The sequence below is a fragment of the Cervus canadensis genome, chromosome 18, assembly GCF_019320065.1.
Source record: "Cervus canadensis isolate Bull #8, Minnesota chromosome 18, ASM1932006v1, whole genome shotgun sequence".
Lineage (NCBI taxonomy): Eukaryota > Metazoa > Chordata > Mammalia > Artiodactyla > Cervidae > Cervus > Cervus canadensis.
The window spans coordinates 10,421,279-10,447,952 of NC_057403.1; the positions used below are offsets into that span (position 1 = coordinate 10,421,279).

Sequence of the window (26,674 nt, forward strand, 5' to 3'; positions counted from 1 at the left end):
CTTCCAGAGGGCTGCTGGTTTTCAAGCCTTCTGGATTTCTACAGCGTGAGCCTGGTGGGACCACCCTGCACGTCCGCCAGCGCCAACTCAGTATTTGACTTTTCCCCAAATCGGTACTAGCTCCTCAATTTCCACCCACTTCTGGCTTCCGTATGCCACTGCCTCCTCTTTCACAATCCTCCTACTTGAAGGTTTGTGTTTTGTTTACTTACTGGCCCCACCACGCAGAATGTGGGGTCCTAGTTCCCCAACTAGGGATCGAACCCTGGGCCCCCAGCAATGGAAACTTGGAGTCCTAACCACTGGACTGCCAGGAAATTCCCAAGGGTTAGTGTTTCAAACGCTCCTTGTGGTTTCAGTGGGTTTCTGGACCGAGTAAGATGCATGTAAGTCCATCATCTTGACTCAGAAAGTCCACAAAAACTTAGTCATAACACATTCGGGGTTAAGCAGAGCGGTCAGCTTGGCAGGACACAGCCCAACATGACCACAAAGGTTTGGAGGACAACTCTGGGGCCAAGACATGGGGGCAGGGGGGTACTTATGGTGGCTGTTCCTACAGGAACAGGGCTGGAGCCTCTGATCACCCCTCGGTACTGGGAGGGTGGACTCAAGGAGGGTGGAGGAACTGGGGTAGAAGGAGCCAACCACATGGCAAGAAAAGTTCAGTGAAGCAGGAAGGAGGCTGAACAGGGCACCAGGCCTAGCCTGAGGGTTCAGCAGGGCTCAGGGTGGAAAGCAGGTTCCAGGAGCTTCTTCTGAGATGCAACAAAGGTTGCATGTGACTGATTCTCTGGGAACCTGTTTGATACTCAACAGGGTCCTACCACAGAGTTTGTAAGCTGTGGAGTTTGCCTGCATCTCACAGCCACGCCAACAGACCCTGATGTGACCTGCTCAAGGCTCCCTCATGGAGGCCAGCCTAGGGGAAGATGAGACATAGCCAGGCCAAGGCAAGGACCAGGGCAAAGAGTTTGGGCCCAAGACGGCTGGACACTGGCTCAGAGGACCTGCCCCTGAGGAGTCTTGGGGAGCCTGGCCCTGTGTGACCCCTCTCCCTACCTCCAAGTGAGGTTTCAGGGGCAGCAGCCTGCCAGCAGGTGGAGAGTTAGTGGTGTCATGTCTCTGACCTCACACCTGTGAGGTCTTGAGGTGATGGAGCTGGAGCACCCACTGGGCTGTGGTCAACCTTCTGGGTCACCACACGTGGCCACAGCCTCAGATTCCAGGGTCTGGACCCACAAGGGCTCATCTCCCAGCGGAGCTGCAGCGTGAGGCAGCCCCACCACATCCGGGTCCCCGGCTGCCCCGGGGACAGACAGGCTGCACCTCTACCCTGTGGCCCCTCACAGGGACCAGGCCTGAAGCCAGGGCCCTGCAGCTGTGTGACAACACGTGTGCATCACACTGAGATGAAACCCACTTCAGGCCAACTCCGTTCATGTTTCTAAAAAGAAACCTTTATTAGGGAGTCTCTCTGGACTCTGTCTTATCAAAACCTTCTGAACCACGACCTAGAGGCTGAGGCTGCGGCCCTGCACAGTGCCGTTCAAGAGTTTAAAGCGTACCTCCAAGCCATAACTTCTAGTCTTTCCCCCCTCCAATAAATGCTCCATTAACTTCCCTGGAGGTGAGACCCTGGGTGGAGATGCCCCACGTGGAAGGCCACAAGAAGCCAACCGGGCCCCCAGCCCATTTGTCTGCCTCAGTGTCCCTACCGTGTGGGCTGTGGCACCCTGGGGAGGGGTCTCAGGAGGGCACCACACACAGCCTCGTGGTGGCAAGTCCTCTGCCCCATGAGGGAGGCACAGGCAGGAACATGGCACTGGATCCCACAGAAGCAAGTGGCCCACCCACCTTCTCTGAACCTGTTGCTGTGGTCACCTCCCATCAGGGCAGTGGGGCTGGAGAGGCTCGGATGGCGCTGACTTTAAGGAGGGCAGGACGCAGGAGCTAAACCAGGACCACAATATGAGTGAACAAGCACAGCCAGGGAACTGGCACTCTGCACCTTGTTCCCCCAGCTCCCTGGGGACTCCCCTGTCCTGAGGGTCGGCCTCGTGCAAGGAGTCAGGCAGGCTTCACCCTCCAAGCTGGCAGGCTAAGTGTGGGGTGAAAGGGTGAGCTCTCTGTGCCTCAGCCTCCTCTGGGGAGTGGGGACCCCAGCCACAGCAGCCCCTCAGCGCTGTCAGGAGAAACCTCCTCAGGCAGAGGCGGGACTGGCGGGAGCCTGCGGGGGATTGCAGATTGCCGTCTGCAGCCTCAATGTTTTTTCTTCCCCGGAGGCGGGAGCTGAGGCTCAGAGCCCAGCCACTGGTCCTAAAGCCAACAGCCGCCTCCCACAAGGCCTCCTGTCCACGGGCCGGCTCCCAGGAAGCCCGGGCTGAACTGAGGCCTGGGGTGGGGGATCTTCTGACGGCAGGGGTGCAGCAGTTCCCTACAAAGCCTCCAGTTTGGGTGGGAACCTCGGAAATGTCTCCGGACCACCTCCACACCCCCCAGCACCTCCTGTTCTGGTACCAGTGAAGACACGCATGAACCGGCAGCACCCTGCCAGCCTCCCCCGTCCTTTCTGCAGCCAGACCGCTTGAGGCTGGAGGGGTGAGCTGTGGCCAACAAGCGGCAGATCTTGTCACCAGGTGCAGGAGGAACCCCAGTGCCCGCGCCAAGCTCCTCCAGAGTGGAGGCCTCTGCAGAGGACCGGGCCTGTATGCGCAGAAGGGCCCAACCACCGGCCGGGGAAGGTCGGGCCGCGCCCTCAGGACTCAGTGGTCCTCAGGATGGTGGCTGGGCCCGAGGTGGCGGGGCGCCCGGCCTCCCGCCCCAGTGCGCCCTCGGGCGATGCCCCTGAAGGCGGCCTGGCCGGGGGGCGCGGGCCGGCTCGGGGCCGGCGCGCAGGCTTCTCGCCGGTGTGGAGCCTCTGGTGGTGGAAGAGGGCCGGGCGCTCGCGGAAGGCGCGGCCGCAGTGCGCGCACACGAAGGGCTTCTCGCCCGTGTGGATGCGCCGGTGGCTGAGCAGCACGGCGCCTTTGGCGAAGGCCTTGCCGCAGTCCGCGCAGCGGAAGGGCCGCTCGCCTGTGTGCAGCAGCCGGTGCTGCCGCAGGTTGGAGCTGTGGCTGAAGGCGCGGCCGCACTGCGCGCAGGCGAAGGGCTTCTCGCCCGTGTGCACACGCCGGTGCTTGAAGAGCGACGAGCCCTGGCTGAAGGCAGCCCCGCAAAGCGCACAGGCGAAGGGCTTCTCGCCAGTGTGCGTGCGCTCGTGCTGGATGAGGTGCGAGTTGCGGCAGAAGCTGCGGCCGCAGCGCGCGCACGCGTAGGGCCGGCCGCCCGCGTGGATCTTGCGGTGCTGGCTGAGGTTGGAGCGGTGGCTGAAGGCCTTGCCGCACTCGGCGCAGCGGAAGGCCTTCTCAGCCGTGTGGATGCGCTGGTGCCGCACCAACGACGAGCTGTGCCGGAAGGCCTGCCCGCAGGCCGGGCAGCTGTAGGGCGTCTCCCCGCTGTGGATGCGCTGGTGCTGCGTCAGGTGCGACGTCTGGCTGAAGGCCTTGCCGCACTGCGCACACTCGTAAGGCCGCTCCCCGGTGTGTGTGCGCAGGTGCTTGAGCAGGTCGGAGCTCTTCACGAACACCTTGCTGCACGCCCTGCACTCGAAGGGCTTCTCCCCGGAGAGGAGGCCGGGCCCGGGCTGCAGTGCCTCACCCAGCTCGGTCCAGCCGGGCGGCCCGCGCCAGGCCGGGCCCATTCCTCGCGCTCCTGGAGCCCCGGGAGCGCTTGAGAAGGCTCCCCCGGGGGCCTCACGGGCCCAGGGCTTCCGCCGCTCCGACACCCGAGACGGCTGACTGGGCACGAGGCACTCTGCGAGAGCCTTGTCCCCAGGCGGCGGCCGCAGAGAAGAGGTCAGCCGGAGGCTCACACTGGCATCGCCGCTGCCCGGCCCCAGCCGGAGCCTCTCCCAGTAGATCACAGATACCCCAGTGGGTCTCCTCTCCCGAGACGGGGAGATGCCGCGCCGACCCTCCGGGATCTTCCTGCGCTCATAGGCACCCGTGGTGGGGAGGACCCTGGCGGGCGCCAGAGAGAAACCATCCCTGAAAGCCCCCGGGAATGGGGCTTCTCCAGAAACATTGCCGTTCTCTGCCAGGGGAGGGGAACCTGCAGGCACAGAAACGGTGGAGGACTGGGTCATCCTGGGCGGGCCATGCAGGTGGGCGAGGGGACCCTCAACCCCAGCGTGGATGAGGGGGAGGAACAGGGGCCTGACTCCCTTCTGGCATGGAGCTGGCCGTGGGGTTTTCCCGGGCCGCTCTGCTCCTCACACTCACCAACTCTGGTACTGACCGCCTGAGCCCTAGCACCTACTGACTGCCTCTCCCCCGCAGGGTCAGCCCCACAAAGGCAAGACCAGAAGTGATCTGGGCAAGGCTGTGTACCCAGGGCCTGGAATGGAGCTGGCCACCGCAAGTGCTCAAGAGACCATGTGCCCTTAAATAAATGGCCTCACGGATGAGGTAGTGAGGAAAGACCGTGAGGGTCTGAGGCCACACACACTGGCTGAGGGTGGGACTCTGGGCAGGTCTCCCCACAGCCTGGGGGCGGCCCCAGAGCCACCCTCAAGGACGGCCAAAGTCGGAGCCTCTAGAAGAGGCTGAAGGTGAACAGTCAGGCGGGCGGGAAGCCAGAGAGGACCGTGTCCTGGAAGGGAGGCGGACGAAGCCAGCTCACAGGCTGGCCTTCAGCTCACACCCCGAGCCCCACTCACCGCGGCGGGGCCTCCTCTGGGCATCCCGGGGCAGGGTCACGTCCACCCCACTGAGAACCCAGGGCTCCTCGCCGCGCTCCAGCTGCGTGACCACATGGGGCCGGGACACAGACAGGCCTGCGGGAGAAGACGGGCGAGTGAGGGGCAGACGGAGGGGCCGGGGCTTCGCCGGACGCAGACGGCACCCTCTGTGAGGATGAGGAGGCCTAGGGCACACCCCAGGGCAGGGTCACACCTCCTCCCTCGAGCGAGGAAAACAGTGTTGGCAGCACCAGCAGGGGACTGAGTGCTGAGACACCACAGCTAACAGGGACACTCGGCCAGCGGGCACGCGGCTGCTCCCAGGCTGCCAGGTGATGAGAGGTTAGTGCTGGCAGCCCAGCCTGGCAACAACCAAGCTCCACATGGGGACCCAGAGCTTACCCAGCGAGGCCAGGAGGGCGAAGTTCTCCAGCATCACCCGGCGGTACAGAGACCTCTGGGCTGTATCCAGGAGTCCCCACTCCTCCTGGGAGAAGTGCACAGCCACGTCCTCAAAGGCCATCAGACCCTGCCAGAGTCGGAAGGTGGACACGATGAAGCTACGGCTGTGTGACCCAAGCTCTCTGTCCTGAAGGCTCCCTCTGCACACGTCTCTCAGCTGCTACCTGCACACCCCAACCCCCACCCCACGAGGCTCTGCAAGTAGAACGCCCCTCGCCTGGCTGAGCCCCTCCGCCTTCCTTACCCGGGGCCTTCCTTATCGGGGCCGTAGATGCCTCGTTAACCCCGCCCAGCCATCTACATGAGGAAGCCAGAGGAACCCCCAAGGGAAGCCCCTCGTGCCCACCCATTCTCCAGCCTTTGCAAATGCTCACCCACCCCAAAGGTGCCCTCGCTGCTCCTGCACAAGTAACTGCAAGCAACAGCAGCAGAGCCCCCAGGACACGCCCAGCCCTGCAGGTGTGCCTCTCCTGCAGAATGCGCCCGGCATTTCCAGGCTGCTCTTTGAACCAGAGGGCTGGCTGATCCCCTGCAGTCACCACAGGCAAGATCCCAAGGACCTGGCGGGCACACAGAAGCCACTTCCCTCCTCCCTCCACAGTCAGACCTCCTCTATTTCCTCCTCACTCGGCTGCTGCCTCCTTTCCCTCAGCCACCTGCCAGACTTCCCCCTAGAGCCCCAGGACTGCCAGCCATTTCCATCTCCCTAAAGCCCTAAGTATCCATGCCTGTCCCTGGCTGACTCCATGAGATCCCCTCCTCCTACGTTTGATTCCCAAGCTCGGCCTTGCTCAGGACACCAGGACACTGTCGTTGGACAGCTACAATTCCAGATCCATGTGACACCTCCACTCTTAAGATACCATAGATTCCTCCCAATTTCCCCTTAAACCTACTTTCCCTTCAAATGCCTAATTTGGTGTACAGCACCTCCTTCCCCTCTCCCCGGCTCTGTCCCACTGAGTGACAGTTGTCACTGACACAGTCCCAAGGCAAGGATGTAATCAAGGGTTTTCAATTTCAGGACCAGCTCCCAAATCCCAGCCCCACTGCCCAAGGAGGATCTGTGAAAGTGCTAGGCACCTGCATCCTGTTGGGTGCTCCGGCGGAAAACCTTAGAATGGCCCTTCCACTGGGCACTCACGCACATCCCACTTGCTACATCAGCGTATCTACACAGAATTCTCGTCTTCACTGCCCGGACTCTGGCCGCAGCCTGCTCCCTGCAAAGCGCCACCCCCTCTGCTGCCCTCCATCCAGAAAACGATGGGATACCTAAAAACTCGTGACTTAAAGCATGTCCAGTCTCCTAGTGCCCTGGGATAGTCTTAACTCCTCGGCCTGTCCTTTCGGACATATCCTCTCCCGGTCCCGCAGTTTCAGTTTCAGAAGCGTCTACACTCAGGCTTCCCTCGCAGCTTTTGCACACGGGGCACCGTCCCCTCGGAAGTTCTATCCACACCTCACCCCCTTAGCTGCAAGAAGTGGGGATCCCACGCGTGCACGCCCAACCGGCCGGAACACCAGGGCCTAGGACGAAGCGCGAGGGGAAGACATCAGGTGAAGTGCCTCCCCGGCTCGGGGCTCTGGTCCCTGGAAGAGGCAAGGTGGGGTGGGGCGCCCGGGCTCTCGCTCCTCACCTGCGCCTGGTCGGGCTGCGCTGCCGCAGGCGCCGCCGCCATTGGAACCTGCAGAAAGGGCGGACGCCCAGACGCGGGACTTACTCTCCCCGTCCGTCAAGGGGCGCCGCGTTGGGGCTGCGTGGAGACCAGAGAGCGCGCGGCTCGGCGGCAGCCCACGCGGCACCCGGGGAAATTGAGACCAGCTGCGAGCCGTGGGCCTCCTGGCTCCGCCGCCCGCGCTTCGGGTCTCCTCCCGCGCGTCCTCGCTGCCCGCGCCTCGGGTCACAAGACCCTCCAGCCAAGCCGGCCGCGACGCTGCGCTCTCCGGCCGTCACCGGCGTGGCCGGACACCGGTAGCCAAGTGACAGTCCCAGGCGCCGGAAGTCCAATCTCGCGAGCTCTCATTGGCCCGTGGCGCGTTGCGGAGGCACGCGCAGGGACTCCGGGGAGGCGTGGCTTCCGCCTGTCTGCAGGCACGCCGGGCGGGGCCCGCCTGTCTCCACGGCAACGGCAAAGCGTCACCGCGAGGGACGCTGGGAAGTGGAGTAGACGGCCGTCCAGCTGTCTATTTTATTAATATTCTTTGTAAATCCTTGTAATGCAAGAGATAGCATCCATTTTGGCGCTCAGTCGTGTCCGACTCTTTAAGACCCCATGGACTGCAGCACGCCTGTCCTTCCCTGTCCTTCACCATCTCCCGGAACTTGCTCAAACTCATGTCCACTGAGTCGGTGATGCCATCCAACCATCTCATCCTCTGTCGTCCCCTTCTCCTCCTGCCTTCCCTCTTTCCCAGCATCAGGGTCTTTTCCAGTGAGTCAGTTTTTCGCATCAGATGGCCAAAGTATTGGAGCTTCAGCTTCAGCATCAGTCCTTCCAATGAATATTCAGGACTGATTTCCTTAATACTACAATTAGTATTTGTACTTAAATTTTGCTCACCTTGAAACTGAAGAAAAGCTAATGTATATCTGGGCATAACATGTTTCCTGCCATTCTTGTACACAAAGAACACTCAAGTCTCATCTGAGGTGCACCTTGAACCCACGTGTCTGGACTACAAACCCAGTCTAAACCCATATATTGGGACTCGAACACAAGGTCTTTTTCTATTTTCCTGGCTGAATGGCATAGCACGAGGGATTCCTTCAACCAGGGATCAAACCTGCACCCCGTGCAGTGAAAGCACGGAGTCTTAGCCACTGGACTGCCAAGTAAGTCCCAACCCATGGTCATTTAATTGAGATCACACACCAGGTCTCCAGACTTAGTGAAGTTCAGGTTCTTTATGTCTCATCGCAGAAAGAATTCACTGAGATACAAAAATGATAGGTAAGAAGTAGATTTATTTAGAAACACATTCCATAGATAGAATTCAGTCAGCCTCAAAAAGGCCAGAACAACCATGGGAGAAACACACTCCACAGTGTGGGCCATCTCAGAAAGCGAGAGGCCCCAAAACATGGGGTGATTAGCTTTTATGGGCTGGGCAACTTCATAGACTTAACGAGTGGAAGGGTTTTTCCAACTATTTGGGAAAAGGGGTGAGATTATCAGGAATTGGGGCACTGCCCACTTTTTGACCTTTTACCATTGGCCTCAGCACTGTCAAGGTGCTGGTGGATGTGTCATGTAGCTTCTCTGGGGTTACTCTGCACTGGTGAGGGGCTCTACGTGTACCCCCACTTCAGTTGCCTTTGGTGTTGATGGAGGCTGGGGCTGAACCGGGAGGCTCCCCGCCACGTCCCCGGGCACGTGGCTTCTACCTACTACAACCAGGTGTCTTTGAAGATGTGTCACTGGGGTGGGCTCTCCAGCTTTCAGGGTCCGCATGGTGGTCCTGGACTGTGAGCCTGACCCCACTGGTACAGATGGCAACCCACCTCCACTCCAGGCCTCGTGGTAGCCCTCAGGCAGGTTAGCAGTCTGTGGACATCTTCGGTGGGGAGCATGATTCTGCTGACCAGGAACGGGCAGCTGAACTGAAGGGCCTGGCAGGAATGTGTCACATGTAGAGGCTCAAGAGGGCCCATTCCCCTGACCTTCACCCAGTCCCTCTCCCTTCTCCATGTGGATGTCAAATGGATGCTCTTTTTTAAAAATGTATTTATTTGGCAGTGTCAGGTCTTATTTGAGGCACACGGGATCTTCCCTGTGGCTTGCGGGCTCCAGAGCATGTGGGCTCAGCAGTTGTGGCACTCAGGCTTATTTGCATCTCAGCATGAGGGATCGTATTTTCCCATCCAGGGATCAAACTTGCATCCCCTACAATAGAAGGCGGGCGGTTAACCACTGGACCACTGGGGAAGTCCCAAAATGGAGTCTTGTCAGATCTAGTCACTCGTCCAATCATGTCTCCCCAACCCCTGCCCCACCCCCATCCCCCCCAGGATAAAGGCCTAACATGAATCCTTCCCCCTTGGGACTTTGTGGTAAAGGACTTCAGGTGTCCTGCATACCCTCCTCCAAGCCTTTGCACATGCTGGTCCCTCTGAAACAGGACAGAGGGGTTCTTTTAAACAGAACCTTTAAAAGAAAGACATAGCTATGGGACATGATATGGGGCTCCCCAGGTGGCTCAGTGGTAAAGAAACTGCCTGCCAATGCAGGAGGCACTGTTTCAATCCCTGGGTTAGGAAGATCCCCTGGAGGAGGAAATGGCAACCCACTCTAGTATTCTGCCTGAAAAATTCCATGGACATGGGGTGGCAAAGAGTCGGAACTTGTTAGGCCCTAACTGCACGGGAGCTGCGAACTGACCCTCTCTGGCCAAAGGCCCCACAGAGGGTCTGCTGGCAGTGCTGGGGGAGGATTCCTGGACAGGCTCACTCTGCTGGGGGCAACTGGAATGTCCCGGGGGCAACTCCCTTCCGAATGCTCCAGATTCTGTGACAATAAAGCCGGAAGGGTTACATCACCTTGGAGCCACGGCTGTGGCCCAGGAGGCAGAACAGAAATGGGTCACTGCCAAGATGCTGAGGGATCAGATTCTCAGTGGTGACAGCAATGTCCATGTGCCTCTGGGGACAGAGCGGGAGGGCGGGGGAGGCACTCTGTCCTCATGTGGTCCGAAAGGTCTTGTGACTTCAAGCCCTCCAGGGAAAGCACTGTGGCCAGGATCTCAGAGTCACCTGTGTGCCCAGAGCTTACCTGAGGTGGAATCACAGGATCTGAGGGGTACAGCTGTCTGAGAATAAGGAAGCAGGTCCCTCAAACCAGGCGCATCTTAGCGTGGCCACCAGCTGGAGATGAGCCATCTTTCTGTGCCAGGCCAGAAAAACCAGATCCCTCTAATCACCACTCCAGGCTGACAGGGGCCGGTCCCCTCTACGTAGATGGGGAATGGTAGGACACAGGGAACAGGCAACAGGGTACGCCAGAGCCCAGCAGGCAAGGGCACAGGCCGTGAGACCTACAGGGGCCAAACTCGCATCTGTTAACACCGTGCTCAAGGTCCCTGAGCAGCTGAAGTTGTCCTGAATCCTGCAGTCTCCTGAGCCACATTCCTGAGAGCTGTCACCCCACCAGCAAAAGCCAGGGAGGCTCCTGTTGCCCAGGCTGGGCTCCTGGTGACTTCAGCAGTCACAACCTTCATGGCTTTCCAGGCTCGGGGCCCAGAGGCACAGCTTCGTAGAAAGGAAAGCGGGAAAGGTAAACACAGTTTCAGGATCTTCTGTTGGGTGTGCACTTCCTGGAGGAGCTAGACCTTCAGATTTCTTTGTGGAAACTTCTGATTTTATAATTTTTGCATCTGTTTTATTTTATTTTTTGGCTGCCTTGCATGGCGTGAGGGAAGGGAATCTTATCTCCCTAACTAGGGATGGAACCCACACCCCCTGCAGTGGAAGTGCAGAGTTTTAACCACTGGACTGCCAGGGAAGGCGCAGCACTTATCTTAAGATATCTAATACCATGTGAATCTGGAAATCTTCCCCAATGGCTCAGTAGTAAAGAATCCACCTGCAGTACAGGAGATGCAGGAGACATGGGTTCAACCCCTGGGTCGGGAAGACAGCCGGGAGGAGGAGATGGCAACCCACCCCAGTAGTCTTACCTGGAGAATCCCATGGACAGAGGAGACTGGAGGGCTGCAGTCCATGGGGTTGCAGTCAGACACGACTGAGTGACTGAGCACACGAAATAGCCATGTGAGTTCAGCATGGTAGGCAGAACCACGGCTCTCCAAGAACGTCCACACCCTAATGCTCGGAACCTATTAACATGTTACCTGACGTGGCCCATAGATGGACACATTATCCAGAATTGCCTGGGTTAGTCTAGCATAATCACATGAGCCCTTGAAAGCAGAAAAACACAACACAGATATTTTAAATCTAAGAATGAAAAAAAAAGAAATCTAAGAATGTCCTAGGTCTGATGCTCATGTCAGCTGCTCTAAAATCAAGGCCTCAGCAGGGCTGCGCTGCTTCTGGGGGGAAAAGGGGTTTCCTTGCTTGTTCCAGACTCCAGGGTCTGCCAGTATTCCTTGGTTCCTGGCTTTTTCTGTCTTCAAAGCCAGCAAAGGCAACTTGAGTTTTCCTCACATGACATCACTCTGAATTGATCTCTCTCCGTCTCTATGCCTCCCTCTTCCACTATAAGGACCCTTGTTATTACGAGGTTTCCTCCCACCCTGCCAACCTCAGACAATCCAGAATGATCTCCATGTCCCAAAGTCAGGTGATTATCAACCTTATTTCCACCTACCGTCTAAATGTAGTTCCCTCTTGCCCTATAACAACATGTTCTGGACATTAAGTCCTCCAAATCTTTGGCGGGGATGGTGCTTTAGTCTGCTTACCATGCATGCTCAGTCACTTCAGTTGCGTCGGACTCTTTGCGACCCTATGGACTGTGGCCCGCCAGGCTCCTCCGTCCATGGGATTCTCCAGGCCAGAATACTGGAGTGGATTGCCATACCATCCTCCAGGGGATCTTCCCAACCCAGGGATCAGACCAGCATCTCCTGCATTGCACACAGATTCTTTACACTGAGCCACCTGGGAAGCCCTGCTTACCATAAGTATACTTATACAAAAATTAAGCATTGCCTACTTGGCTACTTGTTACATCAAGAATGAGCGCACTTTTTCTTTTCGTAGATGTTAAAGGAAGAAATGTTCACATATTGAGGGCTAGGGAAGTCATTCTTGCTTATATATGATTTAACTTGATTTCTATGCTAACTAAAAAAGATAGCATAGAAGGAAGTCAAAGTAGGAAGTCAAGAGATACCTGGAGTAGCAGGCAAGTTTGCCCTTGGAGTACAGAATAAAGCAGGGCAAAGGCTAACAGAGTTTTGCCAAGAGAACACACTGATCATAACACAACAACACAAGAGAGAGGACTCTACACATGGACATCACCAGATGGTCAACACCAAAATCAAATTGATTATATTCTTTGCAGCTGAAGATGGAGACGCTATACAGTCAACAAAAACAAGATGGAGAACTGACTGTGGCTCAGATCATGAACTCCTTATTGCAAAATTCAGACTTAAATTCCTTATTGCCAATTCAGAGTTAAACTGAAGAAAGTAGGGAAAAGAACAGGGTGCACTGGCCAGAAATAAAGAATGTCCATGTTAAAAAAATAAAGTTTAGGGATTTCCCTGGTGTTCCAGCAGTTAATGCTTCCCAGGTGGCGCCAGTGGTAAAGAATCCACCTGCCAATGCAAGAGAGGTAAGAGACGTGGGTTCGACTGGAGTGCACACGCATGCACACACACATACACACACACTTACCCTGGTGGTCCAGCAGCTAATGCTTCCCTGGTGGCTCAGATGGTAAAGCATCTGCCTCCAATGCAGGAGACATGGGTTCGATCCCTAGTCCAGGAAGATCCCCTGGAGAAGCAAATGGCAACCCACACCAGTATTCTTGCCTGGAGAATCCTTTGGACAGAGGGGCCTCAGGCTACTGTCCTTGAGGTCGCAAAGAGTTGGATATGACAGAGTGTGGCATGCACATACACACACACACACACACACACACACACACACACACACACACTCTCTCAGGCTACTGTCCTTGAGGTCGCAAAGAGTTGGATATGACAGAGTGTGGCATGCACACACACACACACACACACACACACACACACACACTCTCTCAGGCTACTGTCCTTGAGGTCGCAAAGAGTTGGATATGACAGAGTGTGGCATACACACACACACACACACACACACACACACACACACACACACACACACACACCCCAGCTGTTAATACTCCATGCTTCCATGCAGGGGACACAGGTTCCAGCCCTGGTGTGCCAACTAAGATCCCACATGGGTGTGGACACACTGGGTTTGAGCTCAGGAGGGCTGTGGTGTGTCACGTTTGCCACACTTGCTGGCAGAGCCCTGGGTGAGAGAGGGCTCAGCTTGGCAGGGAGGTGCCACACAGGCTCACCTTGACCTGAGAACGGGTGCAGAGGCCACCTGAGAGCAGGTGTGAGCCGCAGCATGCTGCTCCTGGTCGGACGACAGTCTGCAGGCAGGCGGCCTCCTCGGGCTTGCTCCCGGCAAGACCATCACTGCAAGGCAGGAGCCCTGGGGCTGAGAGGTCTGCAGCCCAGATCTCAGGGGCACAGGCGGCACTGCAAGTGAGCCTGGGGGCACCTGCCCTCATCATCTGCTGGTTTCCACTGAGGCAGGGCCCAGAACAGAGGCAGGGATGGTGGGGTCCACATTTGGTGGTCTCATCTGCTGCTTTTCCAAGAGGAGTGAGAAATCCATGTTTTACGTGGAGCCTTTTGATTTTATAAAGGTTCAAGACTATTCCCCCCCAAACTTCAAAGTTGATAGGTATGTACGAGCTCCACTCTTTCTATATACATGGAGAGAGCTATACAGAATGTTGGCTTCTGGGCTATCATTTGTGACTCAGGACAAAAGGCAAACAAGGAGCCCAGGGATCCCTAGACAGGAAGGCGCAGGGCCCAGGGGTCGCTGCACAGCACGCTGCGGCCGCTCTCAGGACACCTCTCCACTCCCTCCCCATCACCGACCTGAAGCTGAGCGCTGGGCACAGGACACTCCTGCAGGCATGCAGTGAGCCAAGCTTGGGGACTGTCTCCCTGAGCTCTCCCCAGCATCCCGAGGCATCTGTTTGTCCCCTGAACTCAGACCTTCCCTTCCCTTCAGCCGGCAGGGGGGCTTGCGATCAGAGCTGCAGTCAGGTGTGCCTTGGGGCCTCAGGCTTCAGAGCAAAGGGTGGGCTCAGCTCCCTGTACCAGAGTGGTCAGCTGCGGTCAGAGAGGCCTCACAGCGCTGCCTCCCACACCTGGGGAGAAGCCTTTCCCCTGCCTGTTACCCTTCCCAGCCAGGCTCTGTGCACTTCATGGAACACCCATGTTTCACCGGTGGTGCCAGAACAAACAACCCAGGTCCACTGGTTCTGAGTGTGCAATCCCTATCAAAACCACAGCTGACATTCTGAGCAGAAACTAACGAGCTGACCCTAAAATCATAGACATGCAGAATACAACAGGGAAAACAATCATGCCAAGAAACAAAGTTGCACTTTCCTTACTAAACTTCAAAAATTTCTATAAAGCCAAGGTAATCAAGACAGTGTGGTCCTGTCATAAGGACAGACATATAGATCAATAGATTTAAGAGACCAAAATACCCTTAACTGATTTCCAACAAAAGTATAACGTGGAAAGATGGCCTTTTCAGCAAATGGTTCTGGGAAAACTAGACATTCACAGGCAAAAAAAATAAATCCAAACCCTTATCTCAACTATACGTAAAAGTTGCTATGAAAAAGATCATAAATGTAAGAGCTAAGACTATAAAATTTATAGAAGAAAACAAAGGAGAACTTTTTGACTTTTGGCTAGGCAAAGAATTTTTTAGGTATGACACAAAGACAATATATAAATAGAAAAACTAATATATTAGACAACGAGTATAAAATTTAACATCACAATGTAAAATTTTGCTCTTTAAAACACACCATTAGAAAAAAAAAAAAAAAACACCAATAAGAGACTTTCCTGCTGGCCCATTGACTAAGACTCTGCGCTCCCCATGCAGGGGGCCTGGGTTTGACCCCTGGTCGGGGAACTAGATCCCACATGCCACAACGAACACCCAGCACAGCCAAATAAACAAATCTTTTTTTTAAAAAGACACCATTCAGAAAATTAAAAGATGAGCACACCGCCTGGATTGGAGGGGAGTATGGCAGGGGTGATAAGGGAGACATGTATATGTATGGCTGAGTCCCTTCACAGTTCAACTGAAACTATCACAACATTGTTTGTTAACTGGGTACACCCCAATAAAAAATAAAAAGTGTTTTTTTTAAATAAAAAACACAAATAAATAAAATAAAAGTTAAAAAAAATGAGCCACAGACTGAGGGAAAAATACTTAGAAAATACTTACATATGGATTCTAAACACAGAATCTATGAAGAACTTTATGGCTCAAAGATAAAAAGACAACCCAATTAGAAATAAGGAAAAGATCTGAATAGACGTTTCATCAAAGAAGATAAACAGGCTGTTAACACGCACCTGAAAATACCATTGTTCATGAGAAAAATGTAGATCAAAAGCCCAATGAGATGACTGCTTCAGGGGTAAAGAGTTTCAGTTCAAGATAATAAAAATGTTCTGGAGAAGTTTAGGGTTAAAGCAGCACAACTGAATTTACTTAATGCCACTAAACCATACACTTAAAAATGGTTAAAATGGTAAATCTTGTGTATATTTTGCCATGATTTTTAAAAAAGCCATTGAGATACCATTTCATACCCACTAGGATGACACCACGAAGTTGTCTTGGTGTTGGCAAGAGGTGGAAAAACTGGATCAGTCCTACAGTGCTGCTGGGAATATAAAAAGGCACAGACCCTTTGGAAACCAGTTCAGGAGCTTCCAAGGAGTTAAACATAAACTTGCCAGGCTTCCCTGCTGGTCCAGTGGTTGAGAGAATGCCTGCCAATGCAGGCAGCATGGGTGCGATCCCTGGTCCAGGAGGATCTCCTGTGTCTCGGGGCAACTAAACCCATGCACCACAACTACTGAAGCCCTTGCTCTCTATAGCCCGTGGTCCACAACCACAGAAGTCACCACAACAAGAAGCCTGCACATTGCAACAAAGCGGAGCCCCGACACGCTGCCGGAGGACAGGTGACAGAGGGAGGGAAACGTCACAGGCCCAGACTGGGCCACACGACTAGAAAACCACCAAGGTGACCCATCTGCTGCTACTCAGGCTGTGATGTTTTTGATCTTGGACCATGGCTGTCAAGATCCCAAGGCAAACAGCGCGCGGTTGCTTACACGGTGGTCTGGGAGGAGCAGCAGCAGGACACGGCCAGAACGAGGGCCAGCAGCGCCTCTCCTGGAGAACATGGCAGCCTGACCTGGTGAAGACAGCACCACACCTCAACAGAGGCCTCACTGGCCTCACTAAGGAGACCTACTTCTTCCCCAAAAAAGGCACACACTCTTGTCCTCAAAAGTCACTGGGTCCTGCAACACCAGGCAGGGGGCACAAGAATGTGATCTAAACACTGGGCGCTGGACCTGGGCCCCCAGTCTCCGTCCTGCCCACACCTCCCCTTAGGTCTCCAAAAGCCCGTCCCCTGACACCCCTGCTCACCCTTTCACCTCTGAGGGCATGGGCCCTCCTCCTGGGTGCGCACTGTCCCCACATCCATCGGAGTTTGGACAGTTTCTCTTCTCTGCACCCACCTCCTCCACTCAGCTACTGGTCCTTCATCTGGACATCCCACACTCATCTCAGGGCCCATCTGGAACCACAGCTGAGACTTCCCTTCCAAAATCCCATCTCAGGACATTCCCTGGTCCAGGCCACCAGGGCAGAGCAGTCTAGACATCAAGAGGCCAAATGGAACTTTCCTGTTTGTTCACGGGCACGCGGGTCAGGTCCACTTAGAGGTCTCCAGACAACTTAGACTCTACTCCCACATAATCCAACTGCTACTCTTCTGCCAAACATACTCCTCCTACCAACCTCCGCTCTCCATCTCATTTTTTATCTGTAACACTTGGGATAGTCCTTTATCCTCCACTACATTCACTCTCCATTTGTACATGGAAAACCGACTCCACTTTGAAAAACGTATCGGGAATCTGATTATTTCTCCCACCTCTCCTACTTCTATTCTCGAAAGGTCACCGGAGAAACATTTGCAGCAGCATCCTCCTGAAGCTGCCTGCTTTCAGCCCTCACCACAACTCTGTGTTTACGCAGTTTCAAAATCCTAACTCAGATCATGGCCATCCATCTTCTAATGAAAATCTGTGGCTCCCAGGATCCTAAGCCCGTCAACAGAGGTAGGACTCCCATGCTCACACTGTCGCTTACCCGCAGTGGAGACAGCAGAACTTTCCCGAATGCTCCCAGGCCAGTCTCACCTCCGAGTCTTCGCATATGCACATCCCTCCGCCTGCACCCTCATTTTATCACAATGGACTCTGAAATGCAGGCCGCCACCTATGAACGCCCCAGTGTCCTGAGCACCGAGGCCTGGGGTTCAGTCGGGGACTAGCGGCATTGGGGTTCGGAGTCCACCCAGGTGGAGGCCAGGAGACCCTACCTCACCCGGCTCGCTTATCATGCCCTCAGTTAGCAACATGCTGGGTAATGACCTCGGAACGGGTGGCTTTTGAGCCTGGGGCCCTTCTCCGTAAAGTGGACACGACACACAGGGCGACGACTCCCGGTCGGCCACGGGCACAGACGGGCCTTGACGGACTACCCGCAGGACAACCCCCGCGCCGGGCGGTCCCCCGACAGCCGAGGACACAAGAGCCCAGGGGAGACGGGACGTTTGCTGAGGTCACGGGACATACAGGGCACACTCGGGACCTCCTAGGCTGTCGTACCTACCCATTCCCGTTTCCGCGGGCCTGAGGAGCCCCCTGGACACCAGCCACAGTCCAACAACCAGGTCCGTCCGCCCGCGACCGACGGAGTAGCAGGACAGAAGAGCAACAATCTGAACGGAAGTCCCGCCCTCCAAGGTGTGGCCGTCCCGGAAACGCCTATCTCCTAGGCTATCATTGGTCAATACTGGTGTAAACGCAAGGCGAGGGTAGTTCTGGGTAGTGTAGTTCATGTCGCGTGAGCCGTGATGCGGTGCGTCCTGCCTAATCACCTAGGCAACGACTCGGCGTCACAGCGATAGGCTCAGGGAAAAGCGTCATAGACGTCCACGAGTCTGGAGCCAGTGAGGGTCAGGATTCGGGCGTTTTCGCCTGGCCTCAGAGGGTGGGGCGGGACTTCCGGCGTCGCCATTGCAGTCTTAGTTTTGTGCCTGGTGGGGCTGCGGCAGACACACCCTGGAACGTGAGGCGAAGGCTCCCAGGGGGACGTTCTGGGACCCTCTTCGCACCTTGGCACTCCCTTTTACCCTTGGCTCACCGCCCCTCCTTCCTAAGCCTCGGTTTCTCCGCTCCCCGCCTTTGTCCCAAGTTCCGGGGAGGCAGCTTCCGTTTCATCCTGGGGACGGTCGAAGCACTGAGTGCGACCATCAACCTGCGTCACCCCACCCAGTGTGTGTGTGGGGGTTTGGGTGAGCCCGCCGGCTCGTCCCGGCCTCCGCCTGACACGGCCCCGCCCAGCCCACAGGCTGTGACCGGTCCTGCAGAGTCGCTGATGGACCCGGGGCAGGTGAGTGGCAGGTGAGAGGACACATGTCTTCACCTGCTGAGATCCCCGCCCTTGTGACCCTGGGGTCTGTTAGGGAGTGGTGGCGTCCCGAAAGGCCTGCATATGAGTCTGGGCCCTTGAGAGTCACTTTCCCCTGGCATCCTGAACCTAGGCCAGAGGTTATGTGGAGCTGATCACATGGCATAAGATCTGGAAAGGTACCCGTGACACAGGGACCAGCATGTGCCAATTGCTTGGAGGTGGGCATAAAGTGACAGTGTTGAGGGAAACGACAGATCTCCATTTCTTCTGGTGGAAATAGAGAGCAAGGGAACTGGAGACAGACCCGGAAAGGGAGGCTGGGGTGCTGGGCCTCTATTCTCAGTGTGGTGCGGGTCACGGGAAGTTTAGAGCAGAGGAGGAGGTGATCTGAATCAGATCTTAACAAGCCTGTGGATGCTGGGTGAAGAGACTGGAAGGTGGGGTGAGGTTGGAGGCCCGAAGATCATGGAGGAGGTGACTGCAGTAGTCCCGGTGTGTGGTTTTGGTGGCTAGAGCAGGGAGGTGCCTGTAAGGTAGGAGAAGTGGTTGGCTCCTGGATGTAATTTTTAGGGTGGACTAGATTTCCTGATGTGTGGCAGGGAGATACGGTTGACCCTGAATATTTTTTCGGATTTGGAAGATGGTTCGAGGAGTAGATTTCAGAGGGAAAATAACTGTATTTTGGCCATATCATATTTGGAATGTCATTGAGACTGCCAAATTGAGATGTCAAGTGTATTTCATGCCAGCTTAAGACTAGAGACGTCCGCCAGGTGGAGGCCTGTGCTTGCGCACTGTCTGCAGCTATGAGCTGGGTTCAGGATGATGAACAAGCCTCTGAATAGAGTGTAGACTTGGGATGAAAAAATGAAGCACAGGGTCTTCCTTGGTGGTCCAGTGGCCAAGACTCCATGCTTTCAATGCAGGGGACCTGGATTCAGTCCCTGGTCAGGAAACTAGATTCCACCTGCCACAACTAAGATACCGCATGATGCAACTAAGACAAGCACAGCCAAATAAGTGAATACAAAAAAAAGAAAAGAAAAAGCACAGAAGTAAGTAAGGTAGGATGACAGTGGGGCCTGAGTTTAGATGGTTTTACCTTTCTACAGCTTACAGGGTTTTGTGGCCATCCTCCTTATGTCTAAGGCTGCTGGAATATCAGGAACAAAAAGGCTCAGCCCAAGCTAAGAGTTGCCATGCCAAGAGTCGGGACGAGCAAGTCAGGGATTTGTGTATTAGGACGGGCAAGGACAGCTATGACTTGTGAAGGGACAGCATGCATAACGTTAGAGCTGGAAGAGAAAAAGGGTGTTTGAGATTATTACTCCTGGTTCTGGGGTGCAAGGTTGGAGCAACAGAGCCAAGAAGGGAGGCTTTATCTAGAGAGGTGATGGCTCTCTCAGTGGGAAGTTTTTGCAGTCAAGGACAGTCCAAGGTCAGCATCGGCTCCTGCTTGCCTCTGTTGGCAAGCTAAGTGCATAGTGGTAACATGCCTGTGGTGTGGCCAGGGAGAGGGGCGATGGTATTGTGGGATGTGGGAAGTAAAGGTATGAGGATTGATGTGTACATGATAAGGGAATAAGCCCTGATACAGAGGCTTAAGAAAGAAAAGAGAGCCCAGATTTTCTTACATTTGGGAGGTGTGACCTGAAGGACACAGGGAAGTTGGTTAGTAGGGAGAGGGGTGTCATGTGACAACTTAGAGCTCAAACAGCATCCATTTACACACCTTCCTTTTGTCTCTCTCGTTAGGATTGGTCTGAAAACAGTGGCCAGTGGGAATGTGAGGAGAGCAGGGCACCAGTGGGGCCAGCACCTGTGGTCTTCTCGGAGGTGAGGGCCTGCAGAGGGCGTGAGTTGCAAGCGGGTGGAGGGAGGATGGACGGGGGTCATGAAGAGAGGAGATGCCGGTGGGACACGTGGCAGAACTCTTGAGTCGCACATCAAGGGCCTGAATGTGCCCGCTGGACTGTTTTGTTTGTTTTCCAGCCCACCTACTGGCCCCCTGGCCTTGCTGTCTCCTCATGGGGGAGCCTGGTGGCTTTCGAGGAGGTGGCCATGCACTTCTCCAGGGAGGAGTGGGAGCTCCTCGATGAGGCCCAGAGGCAGCTGTACCACACCGTGATGCTGGAGACCTTGGAGCTCGTGACCTCACTTGGTAAGGCCCTCATGCCCTGCCCTGGCCTAGGGGCCAGCATCTGCCTTTTGTCTTATGCCCAGCCCCAAGCTGGACCAAGGACACTGCTTCCTGCCCAGGTTTCCTGTTGTAGCTGCTGTGAGTGCTTGGCCTGGGCTGTGTGCACCCCCGTTTCTCCCTGAGCAGCCTCATGAGGAGTCCTAACAGCTATTAGGTTGGGGATGCTATTAGCATGTGGTTGGGGATCAGGCATTCTGGTCTGCCTGCAGGGTCCTGCTCAACTTTACCTGTGCCTGGCTGGCTGATCTAGTGTGGGGCCATGGCGAGGTTTTACCCCTTCCCCTAGAGACTTTTTTTTAAATGCCTTTACTGATATATATCATAACGTTCACCCTTTTATTTATTTTTTTTACAAAAATCAATTTTAACGTTCATCCTTTTAAAGTGTATCGTTTAGTGGGTTTTCATGTTTCCAGTGTATAAATATCACCATACTCCATAAAGCTCCTTGAAGAGAACATAGGCAAAATATTCTTTGATATAAATCATACCAGTGTTTTCTTAAGTCAGTCTCCCACGGCAACAGAAATAAAAACAAACAAATGGAACCTAATAAAACTTACAAGTTTTTGCATAGCAAAGGAAACCGTAAACAAAATGAAAATACAACTTAGAAACTGGGAGAAAATATTTGTAAATGATATGATTGTCAAGGGTTTTAATTTCCAAAATATACAAACAGCTCATACAACTCAATAACAAGAAAATAACCCCATTGAAAAATGGGCAGAAGACCTAAATAGACATTTCTCCAAAGAAGACATACGGATGGCCAAAAAGCATGTAAAAAGATGCTCAACACTGCTTATTATTAGAGAAATTCAAATGAAAACTAATGAGGTATCACCTCACACCAGTCAGAATAGCCATCATTAAAAAGTCTACAATTAACAAATGCTAGAGAGCATGTAGAAAAAGGAACCCTCCTACACTGTTGATGGGAATGTAAACTGGTGCAGCCACTATGGAAAACAGTATGGAGGTTCTTGAAAAAATGAAAAATAGAGTTGCCATATGATCTAGCAATCTCACTCCTGGGCATATATCTGGAGAAAAAACAGCAATTCGAAAGGATAAGTTTACTCCAGTGTTCATTGTAGCACTATTTACAATAGCCAGGACATGGAAGCAACATAAATTCTATCGACAGATGAATGGAAAAGAAGATGTGGTGTATGTATACAATGGAATACTACTCAGCCATAAAAAAGAAATAATGCCACTTGCTGTAACGTGGGTGCACCTAGAGATTATCATACTAAGTGAAGTAAGTAAGAAGGAGAAAAGATAAGTACCATGTGATATCTCTTATGTGTGGAATCTAAAATACAACACAAAGGAACATATCTGTAAAGCAGAAAAAGTCTCATAGATACAGAGAACAGACTTGTGGTTGCCAACGGTGGGGGTTGGGAGAGGGATGGATTGGAATTAGGAAATACAAACTATTATATATGGAATGGATAATCATTAGGTCCTACTGTATAGCACAGCAAACTATAATAGGAAAGAATATGAGAAAGAATATATGTATAACTGAGGCAGTTTGCTTTATGGCAGAACTTAATAAAATTTTTTAAAATTAAGGATAATAAACAAATGGACTTCCCTAGTGGCTCAGACAGTAAAGCGTCTGCCTACAATGCAGGAAACCCGGGTTCATTCCCTGGGTCGGGGAGATCTCCTAGAGAAGGAAATAGCAACCCACTCCAGTATTCTTGCCTGGAAAATCCCATGGATGGAGGAGCTTGGTAGGCTACAGTCAGTGGGGTCGCAAAGAGTCAGACACAACTGAGCGACTTCACTTTCACTTTTTCAATAAATTAATGTCACCATACTTTAATTTTAGAACATTTTCATTACCTAAGGAAAAACTCTGTACCCTTTAGCAGTCACTCTTTATCCTCCCTCATCCTGTCCTGAGTCCTAGGCAACCACTAATCTACTTTCTGACTATACAGATTTGCTTATTCTATTAATAGATATTTTATACAAATGGAATTATACAATATGTGTTTTCTGTGACTGGCTTTTACTTGACATAATGTTGTTGAGGTTCATCCATGTTATAGAATATATCAGTAATACTTCTTTCATTTTTATGGCTGAAAAATATTCCAGCGTATAGGTATACCAGTTTTGTTTATCCATTCATCAGCTGATGGACATTTGGCTTTTTTCCACTTTTTGACTGTTAAAAAATCATGGCTGTTACAAATGTTCATGTACAAGTTTTTGTGTAGATATATGTCATTTCTCTTCAGTAAATACATAGCAATGAAATTCCCAAACTGTTTCCAATTGGCAGCACCATTTTACATTCCCATTGCAGTTTATGAGTGTTTCAGTTTCTCTACTTCCTCATCAAAAACTTGTTACTATCATTTTTTCTTAAAGCTATCCTGGTAAGTTTAAAGTGGTATATCCTTGTGGTTTGAGCTTGCATTTTTGTAAAGACTAATGGGCTTCCCCAGTGGTGCAGTGGTAAAGAATCTGCCTGCCAGTGCAGGAGATGGAAGAGATGTGGGTTTGATCCCTGATTCAGGAAGATCCTCTGGAGTAGGAAATGCCAACCCACTCCAGTATTTTTGCCTGGAAAATTCCATGGACAGAGGAGCCTGACAGGCTATAGTGCATGGGGTTGCAAAGAGTCGGACATGACTGAGCACACACACAGTACACACAATGACTAATGATGTTGAGCTTCTTTTCATTTACTTTTTGGCCATTTGTGTATATTATTTTTGAAAAATGTCCTTTCAGGTCCTTTGCCTCTGAGTTCTTGCCCCTGGTGAGGGCCCTGTCCTGCCAGTGAGCCTTTCACTCTAACTCTGCCCCACCTGGCCTATCGGCAAACCCTTGGCCCATTCCTGTATGTGTCAGTGACACATTTCTAAGGAAGTCACCCTTTTCACTAAGTGGAATGCTCACATTAACTAGAAATTTCTCGGCTTTCAGGCTGTTGGCCTGTGGTGGAAGGTGAAGAGTTGCCTTCTGAGAAGAATGCTTCTGGAGAAGTGGTGGCACAGGTCAGGACTCCCAGTGTACCTCCTTCCATGCAGAAGGCTGACAGCTGTGACACGTGTGAGCCACTCTTGAAAAACATTTTGCAGCTGGACAACCATCAAAGACATACTGGGGAGACTCCCTGCACATGTTTAGCATATGGAAGAAAGTTTTGGTTTGGTGCAAATCTTCACCAGCATCAGGAGTACAATGGAGAGAAGCCCTTCCAATGGAACAGAGACAGGGACTTGTTTGTGAAGAGCTCAACAGGCTCTCTGTCAGAGAAGCCCATTACATGTGGGTTAGGTGGCCAAGATGTCTCAGACAGCCATGACCTCCTCCATCCCCCAAGCATGAATGGCAGTGGGGAGCCACATAGCAGCACAAAGGGCAGGGAGGCCTCATTGCACCCTTTCGATTCTGGGCAGCTCCCAGAGGTCCAGTCCTCACAGAAGCCCTTCAACTGCAGTGACAGTGGGAAAGCCTTCCAGAAGACTAATGTCCTCCTCAGCCACCTGAGCACTCACTCTGAAGAAACACCATTTAGATGCCCAAGAGTTGAAAATTCCTTAGAGGAGAAATCAGCCCTTATTAGTGACCAATGGTTTCATACTGGAGGAACATCTCATATATGCAAAGAGTGTGGCAAGGCTTTCAGTCACCCATATAAACTGAGGAAGCATCAGAAATTCCACACAGGAGTTAAAGATTATGCGTGCAGCGACTGTGGGAAAACTTTCAGCCACAAACTCACCCTCATTCATCACCAGAGAATCCACACAGGAGAAAGGCCTTATCAATGCAGTGAATGTGGAAAAGCCTTCAATAACAGGTCACACCTCGCTCGGCATGAGAAAGTTCACACAGGAGAAAGGCCTTTCAAGTGCAGCAAATGTGGACGAGCCTTCAGCCAAAGCTCCAATTTCCTTCGGCACCAGAAAGTCCACACCCACATAAAACCTTATGAGTGCAGTCAGTGTGGTAAAGCCTTCAGTCGCAGCTCTGCGCTCATGCAGCACTGGAGAGTTCACACTGGAGAAAGACCGTTTGAGTGCAGTGAGTGTGGGAGAGCTTTTAACAACAACTCCAACCTTGCTCAGCACCAGAAGGTTCACACCGGAGAACGGCCTTTCGGATGCAGTGAATGTGGGAGAGACTTTAGCCAAAGCTCTCACCTCCTTCGCCATCAGAAAGTCCACACCGGAGAACGGCCTTTTGCATGTGGTGAATGTGGGAAAACCTTCAGCAATAGCTCCACCCTCATTCAGCATCAGAAAGTACATACTGGACAAAGGCCTTACAGGTGCAGTGAGTGCAGAAAAGCCTTCAGTCGCAACTCCAGCCTGGTTCAGCACTGGAGAACTCACACTGGGGAAAAGCCTTACGAGTGCAGTGAATGTGGGAAAGCCTTTGCTCACAGTTCCAGTCTCATTGAGCACTGGAGAGTTCACACCAGAGAAAGGCCTTATGAGTGCAATGAATGTGGGAAGTTCTTTAGCCAAAAGTCCATTCTTACGAAGCATCAGAAAGTTCACACTGGGGAAAGGCCTTATGAGTGCACTAAATGTGGCAAGTTCTTTAGCCGTAAGTCCAGCCTCATCTATCACTGGAGAGTTCACACTGGGGAAAGGCCTTATGAGTGCAGTGCATGTGGGAGAGCCTTCAGCAGTAATTCTCACCTCATTCGTCACCAGAGAGTGCACACACAGGAAAGGCCCTACGAATGCAGCCAGTGTGGGAAAGCCTTTAGTGAAAGATCCACACTTGTTCGACACCAAATAGTTCACACCAGAGAAAGGACTTATGAGTGTGGCCACTGTGGGAAAATCTTCAGCCGCCTCTGCAACCTTGCACAGCATAGAAGGATCCACAGCTGAGTGGAGCCTCATAGAGATGGTCTTTGGGAGATCTTCAGCCACATCATGCTTCAGGCAGCAGACTACAGAGAAATTCCGTAATGTGTCACTGATGTGGAAATACCTTCAGAAGCTACCCTGCCCTTTCTGAATAGCCTAGGAACCTACACAGCGCTGTCTCCCCTCTGGAGCATAAACCTCTTTCTAGCTGCCTGTTGCCTCTGAGAGAGTCAGGGAATGAACTGACCCATGCTGGTTGAGAGATTCATTAATAAAGACACATGACAGTCCTACACATTAATGTACCCAACAGTGCTTCAGGGTACATGAAGCAAAAACTGATGGAACTGCAAGGAGAAAGAGACAAATTCACAATTATACTTTGGGATGTTCACACCCTCCCAGATAATCAGTAAAGGCGTGGAAGACAACACTTTGAACCAGCTTGACCTAATCAATATTTATAGAACTTCCTGTCCAAGAGGACAGAATAGACATTCTTTTCACATGCACGTAGAACATTTACCAAAATGGAGCATATTCTGGGCCATAAAGGAAGGCCTGATAAAGGGAAAAGAAATAATACGTGGTATGGACCTTGACTATAACAGAATTCAATAAGAAATCAAGAACAGAATGATGTGTGGGAAACCCTCATTCAGAAACTGAATATCACACTTTTAAATAATCCATGGTGAAAGATGAAATCAAAAGAAAAATTTGAAAGTACTTGGAATGAAAATGAAAACAGCATATCAAAATATGTGGGATACACCTAAAACTGTACCAAGGGAGAAATTGTGTGTGTGTGTGTGTATAGGTGTGTGTGTCCATGTATACTGGTGAAATATTAATAAGCCTTACGGATTGTAGAAGAATCATTAAATGCCAGGTTTTTTAAAGTTCCAACAAAAGAAGTAGACGTGACTCCAGGCCACGAAGTTTTTCTTCACTGAAAGGTAAAAGCCAACTGTAGGGTCACGTGAGCCCCCAGGAGAAAGACATAAGGACAGACTCGGGTCCTGAGATGAGGTGCACCAGGAGGGGCTCACTGACGCACTGAA

At 52.7% G+C, this 26,674-nt stretch overlaps 2 protein-coding genes and 2 non-coding genes across 7 annotated transcripts; 2 read left to right on the forward strand and 2 right to left on the reverse strand.

Annotated features, from left to right (window-relative positions):
* Positions 1 to 1,438: 1,438 nt before the first annotated feature.
* LOC122420623 (zinc finger protein 324A-like) lies at positions 1,439 to 17,838 on the reverse strand. Of its 3 annotated transcripts, none has more exons than XM_043435952.1 (4): positions 17,745 to 17,838; positions 5,183 to 5,309; positions 4,760 to 4,876; positions 1,439 to 4,152 (listed from the first exon to the last, which is right to left on the reverse strand). In XM_043435952.1, the coding sequence occupies exons 2-4, from the start codon at positions 5,301 to 5,303 to the stop codon at positions 2,759 to 2,761; spliced, it is 1,632 nt and encodes a 543-aa protein (XP_043291887.1). In that variant the 5' UTR covers positions 5,304 to 5,309; positions 17,745 to 17,838; the 3' UTR covers positions 1,439 to 2,758. The 3 variants fall into 3 exon arrangements, with proteins under 3 accessions (XP_043291887.1, XP_043291886.1, XP_043291888.1); XM_043435951.1 differs by lacking the exon at positions 17,745 to 17,838 and adding an exon at positions 6,883 to 7,231; XM_043435953.1 differs by lacking the exons at positions 4,760 to 4,876; positions 17,745 to 17,838 and adding an exon at positions 6,883 to 7,231.
* Positions 6,192 to 6,321, reverse strand: LOC122421832. Its single transcript, XR_006263641.1, has one exon. It is a non-coding gene; the product is annotated as a small nucleolar RNA SNORA30/SNORA37 family (small nucleolar RNA).
* TRNAW-CCA lies at positions 12,636 to 12,708 on the forward strand. The gene has a single exon. It is a non-coding gene; the product is annotated as a tRNA-Trp (tRNA).
* A 238-nt stretch (positions 17,839 to 18,076) lies between the features above and the next one.
* On the forward strand, positions 18,077 to 26,524 carry ZNF132 (zinc finger protein 132). 2 transcript variants are annotated; one of them, XM_043435893.1, is made up of 4 exons: positions 18,077 to 18,527; positions 20,304 to 20,384; positions 20,541 to 20,709; positions 23,707 to 26,524. In XM_043435893.1, exons 1-4 carry the CDS (start codon positions 18,513 to 18,515, stop codon positions 25,629 to 25,631), a joined length of 2,190 nt encoding a protein of 729 aa, XP_043291828.1. In that variant the 5' UTR covers positions 18,077 to 18,512; the 3' UTR covers positions 25,632 to 26,524. The 2 variants fall into 2 exon arrangements, with proteins under 2 accessions (XP_043291828.1, XP_043291829.1); XM_043435894.1 differs by lacking the exon at positions 20,304 to 20,384.
* Positions 26,525 to 26,674: the final 150 nt, after the last annotated feature.

What these genes read in the sequence shown, in the direction of transcription:
- LOC122420623 (XM_043435951.1), bottom strand. Translation starts at nt 6,924, where the DNA reads ATGGCGGCGGCGCCTGCGGCAGCGCAGCCCGACCAGGCGCAG. An exon ending in CGCCCTCCTGGCCTCGCTGG is followed by an intron (nt 4,877 to 5,182) that starts GTAAGCTCTGGG and finishes CTTCTCCCGCAG; the next exon opens with GCCTGTCTGTGTCCCGGCCC. An exon ending in CCAGAGGAGGCCCCGCCGCG is followed by an intron (nt 4,153 to 4,759) that starts GTGAGTGGGGCT and finishes CTGTGCCTGCAG; the next exon opens with GTTCCCCTCCCCTGGCAGAG.
- ZNF132 (XM_043435893.1), top strand. An exon ending in CACCTGTGGTCTTCTCGGAG is followed by an intron (nt 20,385 to 20,540) that starts GTGAGGGCCTGC and finishes TTTGTTTTCCAG; the next exon opens with CCCACCTACTGGCCCCCTGG. An exon ending in GGAGCTCGTGACCTCACTTG is followed by an intron (nt 20,710 to 23,706) that starts GTAAGGCCCTCA and finishes CTCGGCTTTCAG; the next exon opens with GCTGTTGGCCTGTGGTGGAA.